At 45.6% G+C, this 18,787-nt stretch overlaps 1 protein-coding gene across 4 annotated transcripts in view; it reads right to left on the reverse strand.

Moving 5' to 3' along the window:
• ccdc88ab (coiled-coil domain containing 88Ab) overlaps positions 1–1,181 on the reverse strand; it is a 127,003-nt gene extending 125,822 nt beyond the window's left edge. For all 4 annotated transcript variants that reach the window (XM_079730193.1, XM_079730192.1, XM_079730191.1 and 1 more), the window contains exons 1-2: positions 680–1,181; positions 460–560 (exon numbers count right to left, since the gene is read on the reverse strand). In XM_079730193.1, the coding sequence (XP_079586319.1) occupies positions 460–560; positions 680–742 (164 nt within the window). In that variant the 5' untranslated portion in view covers positions 743–1,181. The remainder of the gene's footprint in view (positions 1–459; positions 561–679) is intronic.
• Between the last annotated feature and the right edge of the window lie 17,606 nt (positions 1,182–18,787).

The following is an 18,787-nucleotide window of genomic DNA, read 5'->3' on the forward strand; positions in this document are numbered from 1 at the left end:
GTATGGTTATACAGGCTCACAAGACGGACTGATATCAGGCCCTATGCGTCCTTGAAATAAAATCTGCATTTTGCAGTAGGCTTTAGCTCTGGTGCGTCTTTGTATCAGATAACGGGGCGTGCAGAGAGGCGATCAGCTTTAGATGACAACAGAACAGAACATCTTCCTACAGGAAGCAGGGCGACTGCAAACTGGTCGGTCTCCCGCTAATGTCTTGTGCCGCCCCCCCCCCCCCAAAAAAAAACAAACAGCATCGGGGTTAAAAATAAAAACAGCCAGATCTGTGACCAAATGAACCAACCCTGGCCCAATATAAGGCCCTATTGTGCGCAGTCTATAGAGGCGGTCTGTTCCTGCATGTTAACACAAGGCGACCCATTTCAACAGTAGTCTGGATGGATGTTGGGCTGCGTTAGACTACGTAGCCATGACACGTTTACATGGGATAGGCCTACTTACATCTCAAGCATAATCTCGTTCAGGTATATCCCATCCACCAATGCAATATATTCCGATAGTTTGGATCCATCGCTTGTCGTCGGATGGACCACGGTCTTCACCTAAACACATAAACACATGTTAAATACATAATGTCGACACACATTCTACATTGGTATAACATGCGTGATGGATTGGGTGACCAGGCTAAATAACCGTGAATAGTGAGGACATCCCTTACCCAAGAAACAAGAGGCGTGAGCATGAAGTCCTCCAGGAGAGGAGTGAACACCTCACTGTCCATTATAGCGTTAAGGGCTTCTACCAGATCATGAAACAGCTCTTCATTCCTTTACAAGATCTCTGATCTCCTTTTGGTGTCTTCCACGCCCCTCCTAGTGTCCGTTTATTGACACTCTGATTCAGTTAAACCAACCCTCAGCGGCCCAGCATGCTGGGAGCTGGAGAATGAAGAACATCAGTAACACCAGTAACACGTCCTAAGACGCTAGTGGTTCCAGACTGACGTCTCCTCAAGTGTCTTATATCCTCTCAGCCAGGAGCTAGTACACTGGTTCGGTCAGCCGTTTGTTCAACGGAACGTCTCATCTGGAATCCCAGAAGAAAAGTGGGACGCAAGAGCTCGTCATCAGTATTCCTCCTCAAACACCAGAAACCCTCCCGCATACAATACGATAATCCAGCAGCTCACTGAAATTCACAAAATCCGTCCTTTCCGTTTACTCCACCGCTCCTCGTGTCTCTCCTCCAGAACACTGCTGCTGCAGACTACAGAGCACAGCCTGCAGTACTAAGGACCGCCTCTCTCTCTCTCTCTCTCTCTCTCTCTCTCTCTCTCTCTCTCTCTCTCTCTCTCTCTCTCTCTCTCTCTCTCTCTCTCTCTCTCTCTCTCTCTCTCTCTCTCTCTCTCTCTCTCTCTCTCTCTCTCTCTCTCTCTCTCTCTCTCTCTCTCTCTCTCTCTCTCTCTCTCTCTCTCTCTCTCTCTCTCTCTCTCTCTCTCTCTCTCTCTCTCATTCAATTCAATTCAAGAAAGCTTTATTGGCATGAGAATAAGAATATAAACCGTTAAATACAAAATATCTTTACATATCAAATGTTATACTATAAAAGTACTTCAAAAAGTAAAATGTGCGATATTAGAAAAGTTACAAAAATTACAGTATCTCGTACAAACAGATAAATTAAAGATACACTCTAAATACACAGTATTTACATTATGGAGGATGTGTGCAATAGTGCAATTATTGTGTGAAGAGTGAGTCCAGGGGGATGAGTCTATGGGGAGTTTGAGGTCCTTCTCTCATCACAACAGGTGACGAATCTTGCTGCTGCGTTCGCACATTGTTGTATTTCTCCCAACAAGTATGGCAGTTCGTGAGCTTCTGGAGTGTCTTTGAAGTCCTTGCATGCCTTTGTAATCCGTGGGAAGTGTGTATTCCTGATGTCTTCGTGTGACTGGCAGGAAGTGAGGAAGTGCAGTTATGTCTCTAGTTGGTTGTGTGTGCAGTGGGAGCACAGTCTGTCTTCTCTCGGGAGCTAGGTCTGTCTGTGACAGACCTGGCTCCCTGACCAGGTCTTGCTGCCCTTCTCGATGCCCAGGGCAGGCTGTGTTCGCTGAGTCTGTATCTGGTCAAGGATTTCCTCAGTTTAAGGTCGGTCACGGTGGTCAGGTATTCTGCCACGGTGTAGTCTCTGTTAAGGGACAAATAGCATGCCAATTTACTCTGGTTTTTGGTGGACTCTTTCCAATGTGCCAAATAATTTTCATTTTATTTTCTTATAATTTGGTTTTGCCTGATGTGTTGGTTGTTGTGTGTTGGACAGATTTCCAGGACAAGCTGGCTAAGGGGACACTTTTCTGCGTGTAACTATCTGTGGGTAAGAGCCTTGTTGTGGAGTGTGTTGCTGTCGCTTTCCTTAAGGTGGTTATACAATTTTAAAGGTTTAAAATGGTTTCTGCTTTTCAGACCAACGGCAGTCGACCTCAGGCCTTGTGTGTCATTCCAGAATTGGAGGACAATTTAGGCATCACCACTTTTGAAAAATTGACCCTTTATTTTATAATCTTCTGTTATGTATTTAAGAAAAACAGGTAATAAACCATCAAATAATTTGATTCGTCCAGCTCAGGCATCAAAGGTACACTTTTTATGAGATGTTTTATTTGTTGTGTGCTACGCTTGGCGCAACCCTGTTACGAATACTCAGGAACCTGAAAAAAGTTGAATAAATCCTTTACCATTAAGTAAAGAAAGTCACATTCACATTGAATACTCATTTAATTTCAGATAAGGGTTGACTTATATTAATTTAAGCAACTTTTGAAATCTATCTTGCCCAACTTTTCAAGTCACATGTTTGTTTGTTTTTTTACTAATTTCAGTATTTATTTTCAAATATTTGCTCAAATACATCATGCATATAATCATTCAAACTATTAAAAGGACAATAGGTTAAACCCTTGTGAGCTGAGAAAATAATTTAAGATTATTTTAATAAATATGATATGTGTTACCTCCTCAGCTTCCACGCTCCGAACCGTAGTTGGGAGCGAGCTGGTCTCTACTAATTACTTGGCTCGTTGCAGGTAACTTGTTTGTCTAGTGGTCCAGGTTGACATAGCCGAAGCACAAACAGGGAGACGTTGGTTGGTTGCACGAAAAATGAACTCGGCTTTATTCCTTCAATGACTCCAACTCATTCGCCCGCGGTCACACGTTCTTCCTACCCACAACACACCTGTTCTTTTTCGTCACACCCATGTGCCACACAAACATATTTTCCCCAACAAGCCACCAGGGGGAGGCAGAGATTGCAACACTACCCCAACTCTGGAGAATGTTTAAATCCTTAACATATCTCCAGCATCACTACACTGTACACAGGAAAATATTAATTAGACAGTCCTTATACAACCATCCCCAACCATAACATGTGCTTCCCACAGTCCCTGAAGGGGTCCTCTTCCAGTGGAAAGTTAAGGTGAAAAGGCAATGCCCATAAACGTCAATTAAATCATATTCCATACTCCTTCTTTCGTACATGTAAGCAAATGGCATAAACACTTAAACATCCAATGGGAAAAATACGACTAGAACTATAAGTTATAGTTCTTTGGCTTTGGATGCACACATTACTCTGCAGTTAGGATTCCTTACTGCAGAGTAATGTGTGCATCCAAAGCCATGTGGATATCAATTTAAGTGACTTAAAGCTGATCACAAATATCGATTAAGTCAAAAGCTTACCTGCAATCAGAAACTCTGACAGAGTCGGCTCCAGTATTCGGACAAATTTTTGGCAATCACCGAGTTTCACCTTCAGTAAGATTCTCCCTGCAAAAAAAAACATTTCCCAATTAATGTCTCAGTCTTATTATTACAATCAAAATACATAACCGGGTGCAATTTTTGACACACACACACACTGTTAAGATCCATAACATATTTCAGCATCATTGCAAAGTTTAGTTGTTAAACTTTATATTTTTGTGCAACCTGAAATGTATTATAGCATACCTGTGTGTCAAATGCACAAAAATGTATATAAATTATAATAATAAATAGAATAATATGCATTCATACTGTGGCAACCCGTTTCCCCGATTGTCAGATACGCGGCAGGAATCACACAGAAATCAAGGGTTAAAGCCGCATTTGGCGTTTATTTCACGAGAATAATCAATAGTCTGTATACTCGTGCTAGGGTCTCCGTGAGCCTCTAGATCGCCGGCGTGGTGCGGAATCCCTCCGTGTCGCTTCGCCCTTCTCCCGGTCTAGCGGGCACTCCCGCCGTGTCACTTGCCCGGCGCTGTGCGGAATCCCTCCGCGTCCCTTGCCGTTCGCCCAGTCTGGTGCTTACTCCCTCCGTGTCACTCTCCCGTTGTTGCGGACTCCCGCCGTGTCACTCTCCCGTTGGTGCGGACTCCCGCCGTGTCACTCTCCCGTGGTGTGGACTCTCTCCGTGGCACTCTCCCGTGGTGCGGACTCTCTCCTTGGCACTTCCTGTTTCGCCCGGTCTGGTGCGCCTTTTAAGCCCGGCTCCTGGTCCTTTCCCTTCCTCCGGCCAGGTGTCTCCGATTGCGTTGATTGGGGGGAGAGACGTGGTGCTCTCTGTCGCCGGCTGGAGGTTGGCGACGGTAAACCCGGTCTACTGCGTGTCCTCGGACCCGCCCGGTCCGAGGTCCGGCGGCGGGATGCCACAATACAGAACTACTGTTTACTTTTTGGTAACCAAGTATCCTTCACCGTAAATACCCATGCCATGCAAAGCAAACGGCTTGAAAATTGTTTGAAAATTCAGCAAGTAATGATGATTTAGATTATTGATAAAATGTCTGCCTCCACCGATGGCTATCCCGTGACAAAGTGACAGGCAGAAGCAGCGGCGTTGCACTTGGATGTGCTGTTCCCGATGGCGGACAAAGCAAAATGGTGGACTTTGGCGCGCGCGTAATGTGAGCACCAGACAATTACCATAAACTGAAGACAAGCACTGTGGCTGAAAACGGGAGCGTATCTATGTTCCCCGGGTCCTATGTTCCCCGGAACCCTTTTTCAAAAAAAGGGTTCTATGTTCCCCGGTCTATTACTTTTTCTCACCATTACTGCCAAATTCCGGCCGAGATAACTACCATTTCAAGTCTTTACCTTTTGTGGAAGAGTGAGAGACGTCGGAGAACCTGACGCAGTCTATTCATCAGTGTTGGGACTAACGCGTTATTAAGTAACGCGTTACAGTAACTACGTTACTTTTGAGGTAACGAGCACTGTAACTAATTACTTTGTCAAAATCAGTAACGCGTTATCGTTACTGCGATTTAAACAGGCTCGTTACTCGTTATTTCACGTGCATAACCCAGGACTACAGTTTCCGTGGTGGACATGAAGCGGCCGTGAGTCACGTGACGCAGCGACACGCAAGTAAATGAATTAAAACAATGCCGGCAGTCGACGGTGGTCCAGGCGTTGTATTTCTCTCATGGAAATATGCACATTATTTTTCCTTTCTGACAGTAAAAGACATAAGGAATATTTTGGTGACCTGTCATCTTTGTGGAGGTTGGAAAACTCTAGCCACATCAAAAACTAGCAATTCTAATCTGATGAAACATCTTCAGAAACAACAGGCATCTACCAAGCTAGTTGAAAAAGACCCTGAAGGTAACACTGAAGATTGATAGATTGCGGTGAAAATAGGACCCTTTTCCCAGAAAAGGGTCCTATGTTCCCCGCTTTTCCCAAAAAGGGTCCTATACTCCCCGGTATGTATGGCTACAGGGGAACATAGGACCCTTTTTGGGAAAAACGGGGAACATAGGGATGAAAACCACGTTCTTTGACATGCAGTAAGCCTGTTTCAAACTGTCTCGTAACTGCACCGAAATCACACGTTTAAAACTACCAGGCATCAGAAAGAGAATGCCTACAATTTAAGCGGAGGTGAAAGTAATTAACAGTAACTTTATTTGGATAACGTTCACAGTAAATTGTAAATCTGAAATTAATTTAATAGGGTTAGGGTAAAATTAGAGTGGCTAGGCTAGTAAGGCTACACAATCTTATTGCCCGCGCAATTTGGTCCACTTCCCACATATGCAGTCTTCCCATTTTACCTACAGGAGTCTAAAATTATTACAGGATAACCACCAATGCACTTTTTATAAACCTTCATAATGTGAAAGTAACCTCTTACCGACTAAATCCTGTTTATGGTAGCAGGTTAGCCGAAATGAAGAAGCTAGGTACTGCTTATTTGTTCAGCTAGCCACAACTGGATTTTCTATTTCTACAATACACAACTAACTGCAGTACACGGTAAATGACAACAAGGCAGTTTAAAAACATTAGTCATGTAGATATGCTAAACATTTGGTAAAATGAAAGAAGAGGAGAAACTTACCAGACTTCTTCGACGACGAAAGCAGTTGAAAATGGCGGATTGCAGAGTCGGTGCAGTTTTGAAATGAGAAAGGGGTGGGCGGAGCTTCATAGAGTACTTTTTACACCCCGTGTTTTAACTACCGAAATTGACACCAACACTAGGGGGCATTCTACTCCAGCTGTTGTTATATTAACTCAGATAGAGTTAATGGAGTTTGACACTGCATATTTAACACTGGGGAATTTACTGTGTATGTGGTACTGAAAAGCCACATCTCACTAAAAATTCATATTTTGCACCTCCCATTTTATTTCATTTTTTTAAGAATCCCATTAATTCCTTGTGGAAAAAGGCTTTTTGCTCAATAGCTTCCGAGTAATAGGACCCAGACACCCCAGACCAATGCAGACCTGTCCTGCTATGTGGTACAAACAAGACACACCTCACTAAAAATTCATATTTTGCACGTCCCCTTTTTTTCAAATATTTTAAGAATCCCATTCATTTCCTATAGAAAATAGCTTTTTGCTCAATAGCTTCCGAGTTATGTGACCCAGACACCCAAGACCAACGCAGACCTGTCCTGCTATATGGTACAAACAAGGCACACCTCACTAAAAATTCATATTTTGCACCTCCCTTTTTTTTCAAATATTTTAAGAATCCCATTCATTTCTTGCGGAAAAAGGCTTTTCGCTAAATAGCTTCCGAGTAATAGGACCCAGACACCTCAGACCATTGCAGACCTGTCCTACTATGTGGTACTAACAAGACACACCTCACTAAAAATTCATATTTTGCACCTCCCCTTTTTTTCAAATATTTTAAGAATCTCATTAATTTCCTATGGAAAAGGGCTTTTTGCTCAATAGCTTCCGAGTTATGGGACCCAGACACCCCAGACCAATGCAGACCTGTCCTGCTATGTGGTACAAACAAGACACACCTCACTAAAAATTCATATTTTGCACCTCCCCTTTTTTTCAATTATTTTAAGAATCCCATTCATTTCTTGTGGAAAAAGACTTTTTGCTCAATAGCTTCCGAGTAATAGGACCCAGACACCCCAGACCAATGCAGACCTATCCTGCTATGTGGTACTAACAAGACACACTTCACTAAAAAAACGTTTTTTGCACCTCCCTTTTTTTTCAAATATTTTAAGAATCCCATTCATTTCCTATGGAAAACGGCTTTTTGCTCAATAGCTTCCGAGTTATGGGACCCACACACCCTAGACCAATGCAGACCTGTCCTGCTATGTGATACTAACGAGACACACCTCACTAAAAATTCATATTTTGCACCTCCTATTTTATTTAAAATCATTAAGAATCCCATTTATTTCCTATGGAAAGTTGCTCTTTGCTCAATACCTTCCGAGTTATGGGACCCAGACACCCCAGACCAATGCAGAACTATTTTGCTATGACATACTAACCAAACACACCTTAATACATTTTTTGGCACTTCAATTTTAATCATTACCTGGTTCAGGGTTTACCAACAATACACACCAGCCAAACCTGGTTCCAAACATTCAAACACATATGCAACACAGACACAAACTGCTGGAGCAGCTGGAGGCTAAATATTGAAGAATATTAATATTGAATATAAATATTTTCAATAGTAAATGAATGATTTCTCTTTAAAGAGGCACTATGAAAACATTAAAGTAACAAAGGAGGTCCAAAAAAAGGTCTTCTTATTTGATAACAGTATGGATTGTAGTTCAACAGTTATTTTTTCTCTATCTTCAAAAATACACTAAGAAGAATGGATATACTTTTACATTTACATGTGCCAAAATATCATATAATACATAGATATCTATATCATATAATACATATTATTACGGCCAAAAGCTGTGTGCGCCTCCAGGCGATAGTATGAATCACAAACGACCGCGTCTGGTTCTCAGACATCTCTGGTTCTTCCACTTCCACATCAATCTGAAGTAGACTAAACTGCCCTGCCTGCTGCGTTGCCCGCTGCCCGCTTCCCACTTCCCGCTTCCCGCTGCCCACCTTCCACTGCCCGCTGCCCGCTGCTCGCTGCCGGGCGGTGGTGCTTCGCAGCGGTGGTGCCTCGGGGAAGCGGGCAAGGGCAGCGGGGCTCAACGATGGCTGAGATAACCCCAAATATTGTCTCGTTGTGGAAATACCAGAGACGTCAAAGAACCAACGTGTTATGCGCCATGATATCAACAGCAGAACGGTTATCCAAATAACAAAGAACACTTGCGTTATGCGTTGTGTGTGTGTAATCACACACACACACACACACACACACACACACACACACACACACACACACACACACACACACACGTGGCACTCGCACGGTCGTAGCTCATTGGCAGGGCAAAATTCTCTGGGCTGGCAAGGCAGAGAAAGGGGAGGTGGCATCTCCCCTTATGACGACGTACGGGGAAAATTCCAAAACGGCGCATCTGGGAGCCTCATAAAGTGAACTCACTTTCTGAGGTTTTCTAGCATTAATATGAGTTCCCCTTGCCTGCCTATGTAACTAGAAATGGCGATGGTGTAAAACGAGCACTAGCTATCCTGCTCTGCCTTTGAAAAAACAAAGCTCAGACGCGATCCTTTGGAAATTTTCCCTGTATGTCGTTATACAGGGACATGCTACCTCCCCTTTCGCTGCTTTGCCCAATGAGCTACGACCGTGCGAGGGGCACAAGAGTGTGTGTGTGTGAATACACACACTGTAACGTAAGTGTTGTTCACTTCTTTGTTATTTGGATAACCGCTCTGCTTTTGGTGTTATGGCGCATAACACGTCGGGTTCTGACTTCTCTGGTATTTCGACAACGAGACACGTAGTGGGGGTTATCTCAGCCATCGTTGAGAAGGGCCGAATCCCAAAGTGAGCCCTGAGGACTAAGGACTAAGGACTCACAGACTTAATTGATCTCAGGTGCTAAGTGAGTGAGTGCGTGAGACCACATGGGCTCAGATAGGTATATATCGGATTGGGACAGCACTTCACGAGAGCACATGTTACCTTGGCAACGTTTAATGACAAAGACAAAGCTGATAAAGACAAAGGTGAGTGAAATATAATGCTCTTGATCTATCCAGTTTGTAAAGGTGAGTAAAATGATGCGATAAACGCGCATTGGCGCGGGAACAAACCTAAAGCGGAAAACCTGGCTCGACTAATCGAATCCTAAGTGAGCGTCGTAGTACCATTTACCTCTAATCGCGAGTTGCGTCTCAGTCGATCCACGCTTACCCAAGAAAGCATGTTCATGTTCAAAGTATGTTCAGTGAGGTTCGTAGTATACCCCACAGGATTCCCCCCGGAGTGCTCTAGAATATTTACAGAACACGGCCAAAGACTGTGTGCGCCTCGCCATTGCGATACATCCACTGTAAACAGAGCGCATGGTACCGTGGCCACAATCTGCTCAGGGCCACACCCCCACCCTCCTTGTTCTGCCCCTGGCATTGAAGTGTGTTTTTTGTAATGTATGTGGCATAGGTGCCTGTACCTTTAAGAGGGAATGCTCTAAGGGAGGGGCTGCTAGTTAGGTGACCGGAAGTCACAAGCACGTTATTCACATAGAGAGCATGCAGGATCGACAGCTTGATCAGCTCTTCCATTAAGATGCAGTTCTACATCTTCTTGTTTGTTAAAGCAACGTCTGTAAGTATTATCTTTATTTTCCATGTGTTGAATTATAGATTTACTTCTTTATGCTTACTGTTTAGCTTCATTAATACTTACCTTATGTTTGTATTGTGTTTACAGTTTCACGAAATGACCATTAAACTACATGAGTAATCCTCAACTCGCTGTGGAGTTTTTTGGGAAACGTTTAACTGAGTGGATAGTTAGCTTGCTTGGCTAGCGAGCCCATTACAGTGAAAAGACGGCAACACAGCTAACAAGATAGCCGAAGACAGCCATCTTACAGAGCTAAATTGCTAACCGGCTAACGGAAAGACATCCATACAGCCTGTACGCCATCATATCTGTTGCTGATATTGAAAACGCACCGTCATTATGTCAGCAGCTAACAGTAAAAACAAAGAAAATGGAGATAATAAGTCTGTGAGCTCTCGCTCTTCCGGTACATCGTCCAGCTCAAAGATGTCTATGGCCAAAGCAAAAGCTGAAGCAGCGCAAGCTAGAGCGGCACATTCAAAAAGGGAAATTGAATTAAAGGTAGAGCAAGCACGGATTAATGCCAATCTTGATGCATTAAACGAAGAGAAAGAAAAATATGCTGCCATAGCGGAGGCTGATTCTCTGATGGCTGGTATGAGAGAACAGTGGATCGAAGTGGTCAGTGAGGCTGCCAGTAAAGTATCAAAAAAAAGCAAAGAAGAGCGTACTGCTGCTTACGTGGCAGAGCAAGCCAGTATAACTGCAGTTAATTCGCCAGCCAATATAAATGGTGACAATCCCACATTACCAAACCCACAAAGCATCAGCCAAGCCCAAGACACCACTCCTGATGAGACTACGTCATTCTACGCATCTCAAGTGTCGCATTATAGAGAGACTACACCTGATTACACACCGCAAGTCCCTCATCATATTAAAGCGTCGCCACATTATAGCCTAAATAAGCATTTGCCATCCCCTGTACATCAGCCTGTCCATGGAGCGCCCTGTAGAGTTGGATGCGACCACCGTCAAACCACCAATGACCTCGCTAAATATCTGGCCCGCAGCCACCTTGTGACATCAGGACTCACTGTATACGATGAACAACCAATGAACTACTGGTCATGGAAAATGTCGTTCCATAGTGCTATTGACAACCTGGACTTGTCTGCTGGAGAACAGCTCGACCTTCTCACCAAGTATCTCGGAAAAGAGTCAGCAGAACAGGTTAAACGGATTAAATCGGTCAATATCAGACACCCGCCTACTGGATTGACTATGGCATGGGAGCGGCTCGACGAGCTATACGGCTCACCGGAGGCCGTTGAACAGGCCCTCTTTGGTAAACTGGAAAACTTCCCCAAAATCACAACAAAGGATCCACAGAGACTTCGAGATTTAGCAGATCTGTTGTCAGAGCTGGAAGCAGCTAAACAAGATGGCTACTTCACCGGTCTTTCATACTTGGACACTTCAAGAGGAGTCAATCCTATAATTGAGAAACTCCCACACAACATTCAGGAAAAGTGGATCTACTTCGGATCACGATACAAACGTGACCATTCGGTCAGTTTCCCTCCTTTCTCTGTGTTTGTCGACTTCATTCGCAATGAAGCAAAAGCATGTACAGACCCAAGCTTCAACCTCTTCACACAAGTTCCAGCAGAGAAAAAGAACAAGTGGGAGAGGCCTATGAAGGCGCCTGTATACGTTCACAAGACCCAAGTCTCTTCAGTGGACAAGCCTGAGTCAAGAGTAGGTAACAAACCAGCGGACCCAAGCAAACACTGCCCCCTACACGGAAAGCCTCACCCCCTGATGAAATGCAGAGGCTTTCGAGAAAAGAGTTTAGAGGAACGCAAACAGTTACTCAAAGAACACTACATCTGCTTTCGCTGTTGCTCCTCCACAGAGCATCTCGCCAGGAACTGCTCCGCCGATGTCAAATGTATGGAATGTGAGAGCACCAACCACACGACAGCACTACACCCTGGACCAGCAACCTGGAAGTCCAATTCGTCCCCTCCCGCTTCAGAGCATAGCGGGGAGGAGGACAAAGCGGAGGCCCAGGAGGTCACTTCGAGGTGCACTCAAGTGTGTGGCGAAGGATTAAGTGCGAGAGCCTGTGCTAAGATCTGCCTCGTCAGTGTGTACCCCACTGGACACAGACAGGAGTCCAAGAGGATGTACGCAATACTCGATGATCAAAGTAACCGCTCCCTTGCACGTTCAGAGTTCTTTGATGTCTTTAAGATCTCTGGGTGCTCCTACGAATACACTCTCAAGACATGTGCAGGGCTTAAAGAGACAGTGGGGAGAAGAGCCATTGGTTACACTATCGAGTCACTGGACAAGAAACTTAGCTTTCCTCTACCTACGCTTCTCGAATGCAACGAAGTCCCTGACAATCGAGCTGAGATACCTACCCCGGACGCCGCACGCCACCATACTCACCTGAAACGTATTGCAGATGAAATACCACCTCTCGATCCTGATGCTAACGTACTCCTCCTTCTGGGAAGAGACATTCTGAGGTTACACAAGGTCAGGGATCAGATTAATGGTCCAGGCAATGCACCCTTTGCCCAAAGACTGGACCTAGGGTGGGTCGTCATCGGTGACGTTTGCCTTGGAGGTGCACACAGATCACCACAGGTGAACAGCTATAAAACATCCATCCTAGAGAACGGTCGTGCTACCCATCTACAGCCATGCAACAACCAAATCAAAGTGAAAGAGGTTTTCAGTCAAGCACCTACATATCAAAACCATCCAGTACTTACCTTCGCATATAGCCTAGGAAAGCTAGCAGAAGACAGCTTAGACCAAGCCATCTTCACTTGTACTGCCGATGATCACAGACTTGCACCTTCTATGGAGGATCTAGAGTTCCTTCACATCATGGATGCTGAGTTCCACCAAGACAGCTCCAAAAGCTGGGTCGGACCTCTGCCTTTCCGATCCCCAAGACAACGGCTGCCCAACAACAGGAGACAAGCGCATGACCGCCTCCTCTCGCTCCGCCGCACTCTGGAAAAACGACCGCAGATGAAGCCCCACTTTCTAGAGTTCATGCAGAACATGCTTAGCAGAGGACATGCAGAGATCGCTCCACCCCTGCAAGTAGGGAAGGAATGCTGGTACTTACCCCTGTTTGGCGTGTACCATCCCAAAAAGCCGGACAAGATCCGAGTGGTCTTCGACAGCAGCGCATCACATGAAGGAGTCTCACTCAACGATGTCCTGCTCACCGGTCCAAACCTGAACAACAGCCTGCTAGGCGTCCTTATGAGGTTCAGGAAGGAGCAAGTAGCCATTACGGCTGACATCGAACACATGTTCCACTGCTTCGTAGTGAAGGAAGACCACAGGGACTTTCTCCGCTTCCTATGGTACAGGGACAATGATCCTACCTGCAATGTCGTGGACTACCGGATTCGAGTGCACCTTTTTGGGAACAGTCCTTCTCCTGCTGTGGCCGTGTACGGTCTGAGAAGAGCGGCCAAAAAAGCAGAGGCAGAGTATGGCAGTGACGCAAGAAGACTCATTGAACGTGAGTTCTATGTTGACGATGCTTTGAAGTCGTTCGCTACTGAGGAAGAGGCCATCAGCGTTCTTGGAAGAACACAGAAGATGCTTTCAGCCTCTAACCTCAGGTTGCACAAGATTGCATCAAATCGACCAGCAGTCATTCACGCATTCCCACCTCAAGATCGCTCCAAAGACGTCAACAACTTGGATCTCTTTGTCGATGACCTGCCAGTCCAACGTAGTCTTGGATTGTCTTCAATTCAATTCAATTTTATTTGTATAGCCCTTAATCACCATTACAGTCTCAAAGGGCTTAACAAGTCAAATATTTATGACACCCCCCTTTACCCAAGCCCCCACAAGGGCAAGAAAAAACTACCTTGAAATTAGCAAGGAAGAAATCTTGAGAAGAAACGCATAGTGGGGGATCCTTCTTCCAGGGATGGTAAGGAGTGCAATGGGTGCCATAATTGACATACAGGTAAATACATGCACAAAAATGGTGATGTGGTGCTGGCCGGTTGACCATGAGGAGAGTCCAGGCATCCAGTCCAGTCACCGCAACATGCTAGAACAGACAGAATAGTGAATTAGAACGGAACAGTACATAGCGGGAATGTATACTGCATTAACAAAACACAAACAACCAGAGTGGTCTTCACTTCGCATTTTCACAATCGTTTTCACAATCCTATGTTCCAAATGCAAGATCGTAGAGGTGCGTTTTGAGCTTTCCTTTGAATAGCTCCACAGAGTCAGCTTCCCTGATCACTTGTGGCAGCCTATTCCATAGGAAGGGGGCTCGATAGGCAAACGCTCTCTGTCCGGCCGATTTCTTTTTAACCTTCGGCAGTGAAAGAAGGCCAGCTCCCGAAGACCGGAGGGACCGAGAAGGACTATGATCAGGAATGAAGGAATGATCAGGTCCTTCAGGTAGGATGGAGAAGATCCATGCACGGCTTTATAGGTTAGCAGTAGCACCTTAAAGTCCGATCTGAAAGTTATTGGTAGCCAGTGCAGAGAGGCGGGAATAGGTGTGATATGATCAAACCTTCTCGTTCTGGTCAGCAGTCTAGCTGCAGCATTCTGTACAAGCTGTAGACTTTTTGTGGTAGATTTTGGTAGTCCCGAGAACAGTGCATTGCAATAATCCAGTCTTGATGAAACAAATGCATGAATCAGTGTCTCTGCATCCGCTGCAGATAACATTGGTCTGATTCTTGCAATGTTTCTCAGATGGAAAAAGGCAATTCTAGTTATGCTTCTAACATGTTGGTTGAAGCACAGTTGAGGGTCGAACAGGACCCCAAGATTCTTGACTGATGCACTCTGTAGGATGGCGAGTTCATCCAACCACAGTGTGACATCCTCAAACTCTCTCCGATCCCGCTTCGAGCCGATAATTATCAGCTCTGTCTTCCCAGTGTTAAGCTGGAGGAAGTTTTGTGACATCCAGCCCCTCACCGCAGCTAGACAGGACTCAACCCTCTGGATCTGGGGCGAGTTCCCTGAATCCACTGGAATGAAGAGCTGGGTGTCATCCGCGTAGCAGTGGAAACTAATTCCGAAGCTGCGGATAACGTCGCCCAAGGGAAGCATATAGATTGCAAAAAGTAATGGGCCAAGGACCGACCCTTGTGGTAAGCCAAAGCGTAGTTTGCAGTGTTTTGATTCTGAACCCTCATGGAGCACAAATTGGGTTCTATCTGTGAGGTACGATTCAAGCCAACCAAGAGCCGTACCCCCGAAACCAACATAGTGCTCAAGACGGTGAAGAAGAATGCTATGGTCGATCGTGTCGAACGCAGCACTCAGGTCCAGCAGCACAAGCATTGAGCTTGTATTTTTATCCAAGGCAAGAAGGATGTCATTTACAACTCTTGTAACAGCAGTTTCAGTTGAGTGGAAATTCCTGAACCCTGACTGGAAAGGTTCGAAGAGATTGTTCCTCGTCAGATAATCGACGATTTGCTTTGCTACAATCCTTTCCTGTACCTTGGAACATGCGAGCAGACACCTTCACATTCCAGATTGAAAACGACAAAAAGCCATTCACTCGCAGAGGGGTGCTGTCAACCGTAAACAGTCTATATGACCCTCTAGGGTTTGTTGCACCGGTCTCTGTTCATGGAAGGCTGATACTCAGAGAGCTCACCACGCAGGCAGAGGATTGGGACTCACCACTCCCAAAAAACATGGAGATCGAGTGGACAAGATGGAAAGAGTCGCTTCAGGACTTACAGGACCTCCAGATACCTCGTCCTTACACGTACCTCTCTACCGCAGGTGCACAAGTAAGAGAACTCTGTGTTTTTGCAGATGCATCGGTGAAAGCTGTCGCAGCTGTGGCCTACATTAAGGTGACGAACCACGAAAACCAACCCGAGGTTGGCTTTGTCTTCGGGAAGGCAAAGCTGGCGCCTCAGCCTGACCTCACTATCCCAAGACTAGAGTTGTGCGCTGCTGTACTTGCTGTGGAGATAGCCGAGCTGATAGTTGAAGAGATGGATGTCACATTCAACAACATCACATACTACACAGATAGCAAGGTTGTCTTGGGATACATCCACAACCAGTCGAGGAGATTCTATGTGTTCGTGCATAACAGGGTTCAACGTATCCGTCAATCACCCTGTCTCGGCCAGTGGAAGTACGTCCGTACAGACCTTAATCCAGCCGACGTTGGAACAAGAACAGCTACTCCAGCCCTCCTACGCAGCACAACATGGCTCACTGGGCCAGACTTTCTTAAGAGTGAATCCTTGTCCACGCCTGAAACTGAAGAGAGCTACGACCTCATCGATCCTTCCTCTGACTCTGAAGTACGTCCTCAGGTGACCACAAGTATCACTCATGCAGCCATAGGTATGGTTCATCCTCAACGCTTTGAACGCTTCTCTAAGTTCAGCACTCTCGTCACAGCAGTTGCACACCTGATCCATGTAGCACACTCCTTCATCCGCCCTGTGCAAGGCGAGTGCCAAGGGTGGCACATCTGCCGTCCTACAGAGGAAGAGCTGGCGAGAGCTAAAGTGTGCATCATGAGGAGTGTTCAGAACCATTGTTATGCAGAAGAGCTGAAGTGCATAGCCAAAGGGTTCCCCATTCCATCCTCCAGCAGCCTCTGGAAGTTGCATCCTCTCCAAGACCCAGATCAACTCCTAAGAGTAGGAGGACGCACAGCACAAGCAGGTTTAAACATGAATGAAACACACCCCATCATCATCCCTGGCCAGTATAATCTGGGGACTCTGCTGGTGTGTCACTATCACGAGGCTGTGAAACACCGGGGAAGACATCTTACTGAAGGTGCAATACGGGCTGCTGGTTTCTGGCTGGTGGGAGCAAAACGCTGTATCGGCAGTCTGCTGTACAGATGCGTCACCTGCAGGAAACTGCGAGGAAAAACCGAACATCAACAGATGGCCGTTCTGCCAGCAGAACGACTCCAAGTAGCACCTCCATTCACCTACGTAGGTGTTGATGTTTTTGGGCCATGGGAAGTCGTCTCACGCTGCACAAGAGGAGGACACGCTAACTCTAAACGATGGGCTGTGATGTTCTCATGCATGAGTTCAAGGGCAGCTCATATTGAAGTGATCGAGGCAATGAGCACCAGCAGCTTCATCAACGCTTTGAGAAGGTTCTTTGCCATCAGGGGCCCCGCAAAACAGATTCGGTCCGACTGTGGCACGAACTTCGTCGGCGCTTCCCGAGAGCTGGAGATGGACAAGACAAGTCCTACTTTCCAGAAAGTGGAAAAGTACCTGAGCACTCAGAGTTGCACCTGGGTGTTTAATCCGCCCCACGCATCCCACATGGGGGGAGCGTGGGAACGTATGATTGGCATCGCTCGCCGTATACTGGATTGTATGCTGTTGGAAGAAAAGAAATCTCGTCTGACCCATGAAGTTCTCAAAACATTCATGTCCGAGGTAACTGCTGTCATGAACGCGAGACCACTCATCCCAGTGTCATCAGATCCGGAGTCGCCTCTCATCCTCACCCCAGCAATGCTCCTGACCCTCAAAACAGGTTCTACTCCTCCTCCTCCTCCTGGCCACTTTGATGAGGCAGTTCTCTTCAAAGAGGAATGGAAGCAAGTTCAAAGCCTAGCTGTCATCTTTTGGAGCAGATGGAGGCGTGAATATCTCAAAACCCTACGTCACAAGTGGCAAGGAAAGAAGCCTTGTCTCCAAGAAGGGGACATCATTCTCTTAAAAGATAGTCAAGCAAAGAGAGATGAATGGCCCATGGGCATTCTCACCAAGACCTTTCCAGGAGAAGATGGATTGGTTCGGAAAGTTGAAGTGGAAGTCGTCAAAGGTGGAACCAAGAAGACGTTCTTTCGTCCTGTTACAGAAGTTGTTCTGCTTCTGTCTCCTAAGACTGATTCTGTTAATTAATGTAGAGTCTTGTAAGACCCTAAGTGGGGAGTGTTCTGCCCCTGGCATTGAAAGTGTGTTTTTTGTAATGTATGTGGCATAGGTGCCTGTACCTTTAAGAGGGAATGCTCTAAGGGAGGGGCTGCTAGTTAGGTGACCGGAAGTCACAAGCACGTTATTCACATAGAGAGCATGCAGGATCGACAGCTTGATCAGCTCTTCCATTAAGATGCAGTTCTACATCTTCTTGTTTGTTAAAGCAACGTCTGTAAGAATTATCTTTATTTTCCATGTGTTGAGTTATAGATTTACTTCTTTATGCTTACTGTTTAGCTTTATTAATACTTACCTTATGTTTGTATTGTGTTTACAGTTTCACGAAATGACCATTAAACTACATGAGTAATCCTCAACACGCTGTGGAGTTTTTTGGGAAACGTTTAACTGAGTGGATAGTTAGCTTGCTTGGCTAGCGAGCCCATTACACTCCTCCTTGACCCGCCTCTCTCCTCCTCTTTTGCATTAAAGCTACAGACACCGAAATGGCACGTTTGGGGAAAGCTCAATGTGCGACTGGCTCGTAGTGGCTGTAATTCTGCTCCAAGGCTGAATTTCGGGAATGTCTTTGAATACTGTGTTAGGGGCCCACTAATATCTATATTAAAGTATCCATAAAGTAGAATGCCATGGGACATTAAATGGATGATTCAGAATGTTGGTCATGGTGTTAAGCCAATTAAGATTTAGGGACTTCATTTATAGATCAAGTCAATCCTCCTCACTGTTTGTGTCCTGTTTTGTTATGTCAGTTGGACAGACCAAACAGGATATTTTTTAAGTGATTTCAGAATAACGCCGTGTGTAGCTCCATGTTTTCGCCATCCTTTCAG

Source organism: Pollachius pollachius (assembly GCF_949987615.1).
Source record: "Pollachius pollachius genome assembly, chromosome: 2".
Lineage (NCBI taxonomy): Eukaryota > Metazoa > Chordata > Actinopteri > Gadiformes > Gadidae > Pollachius > Pollachius pollachius.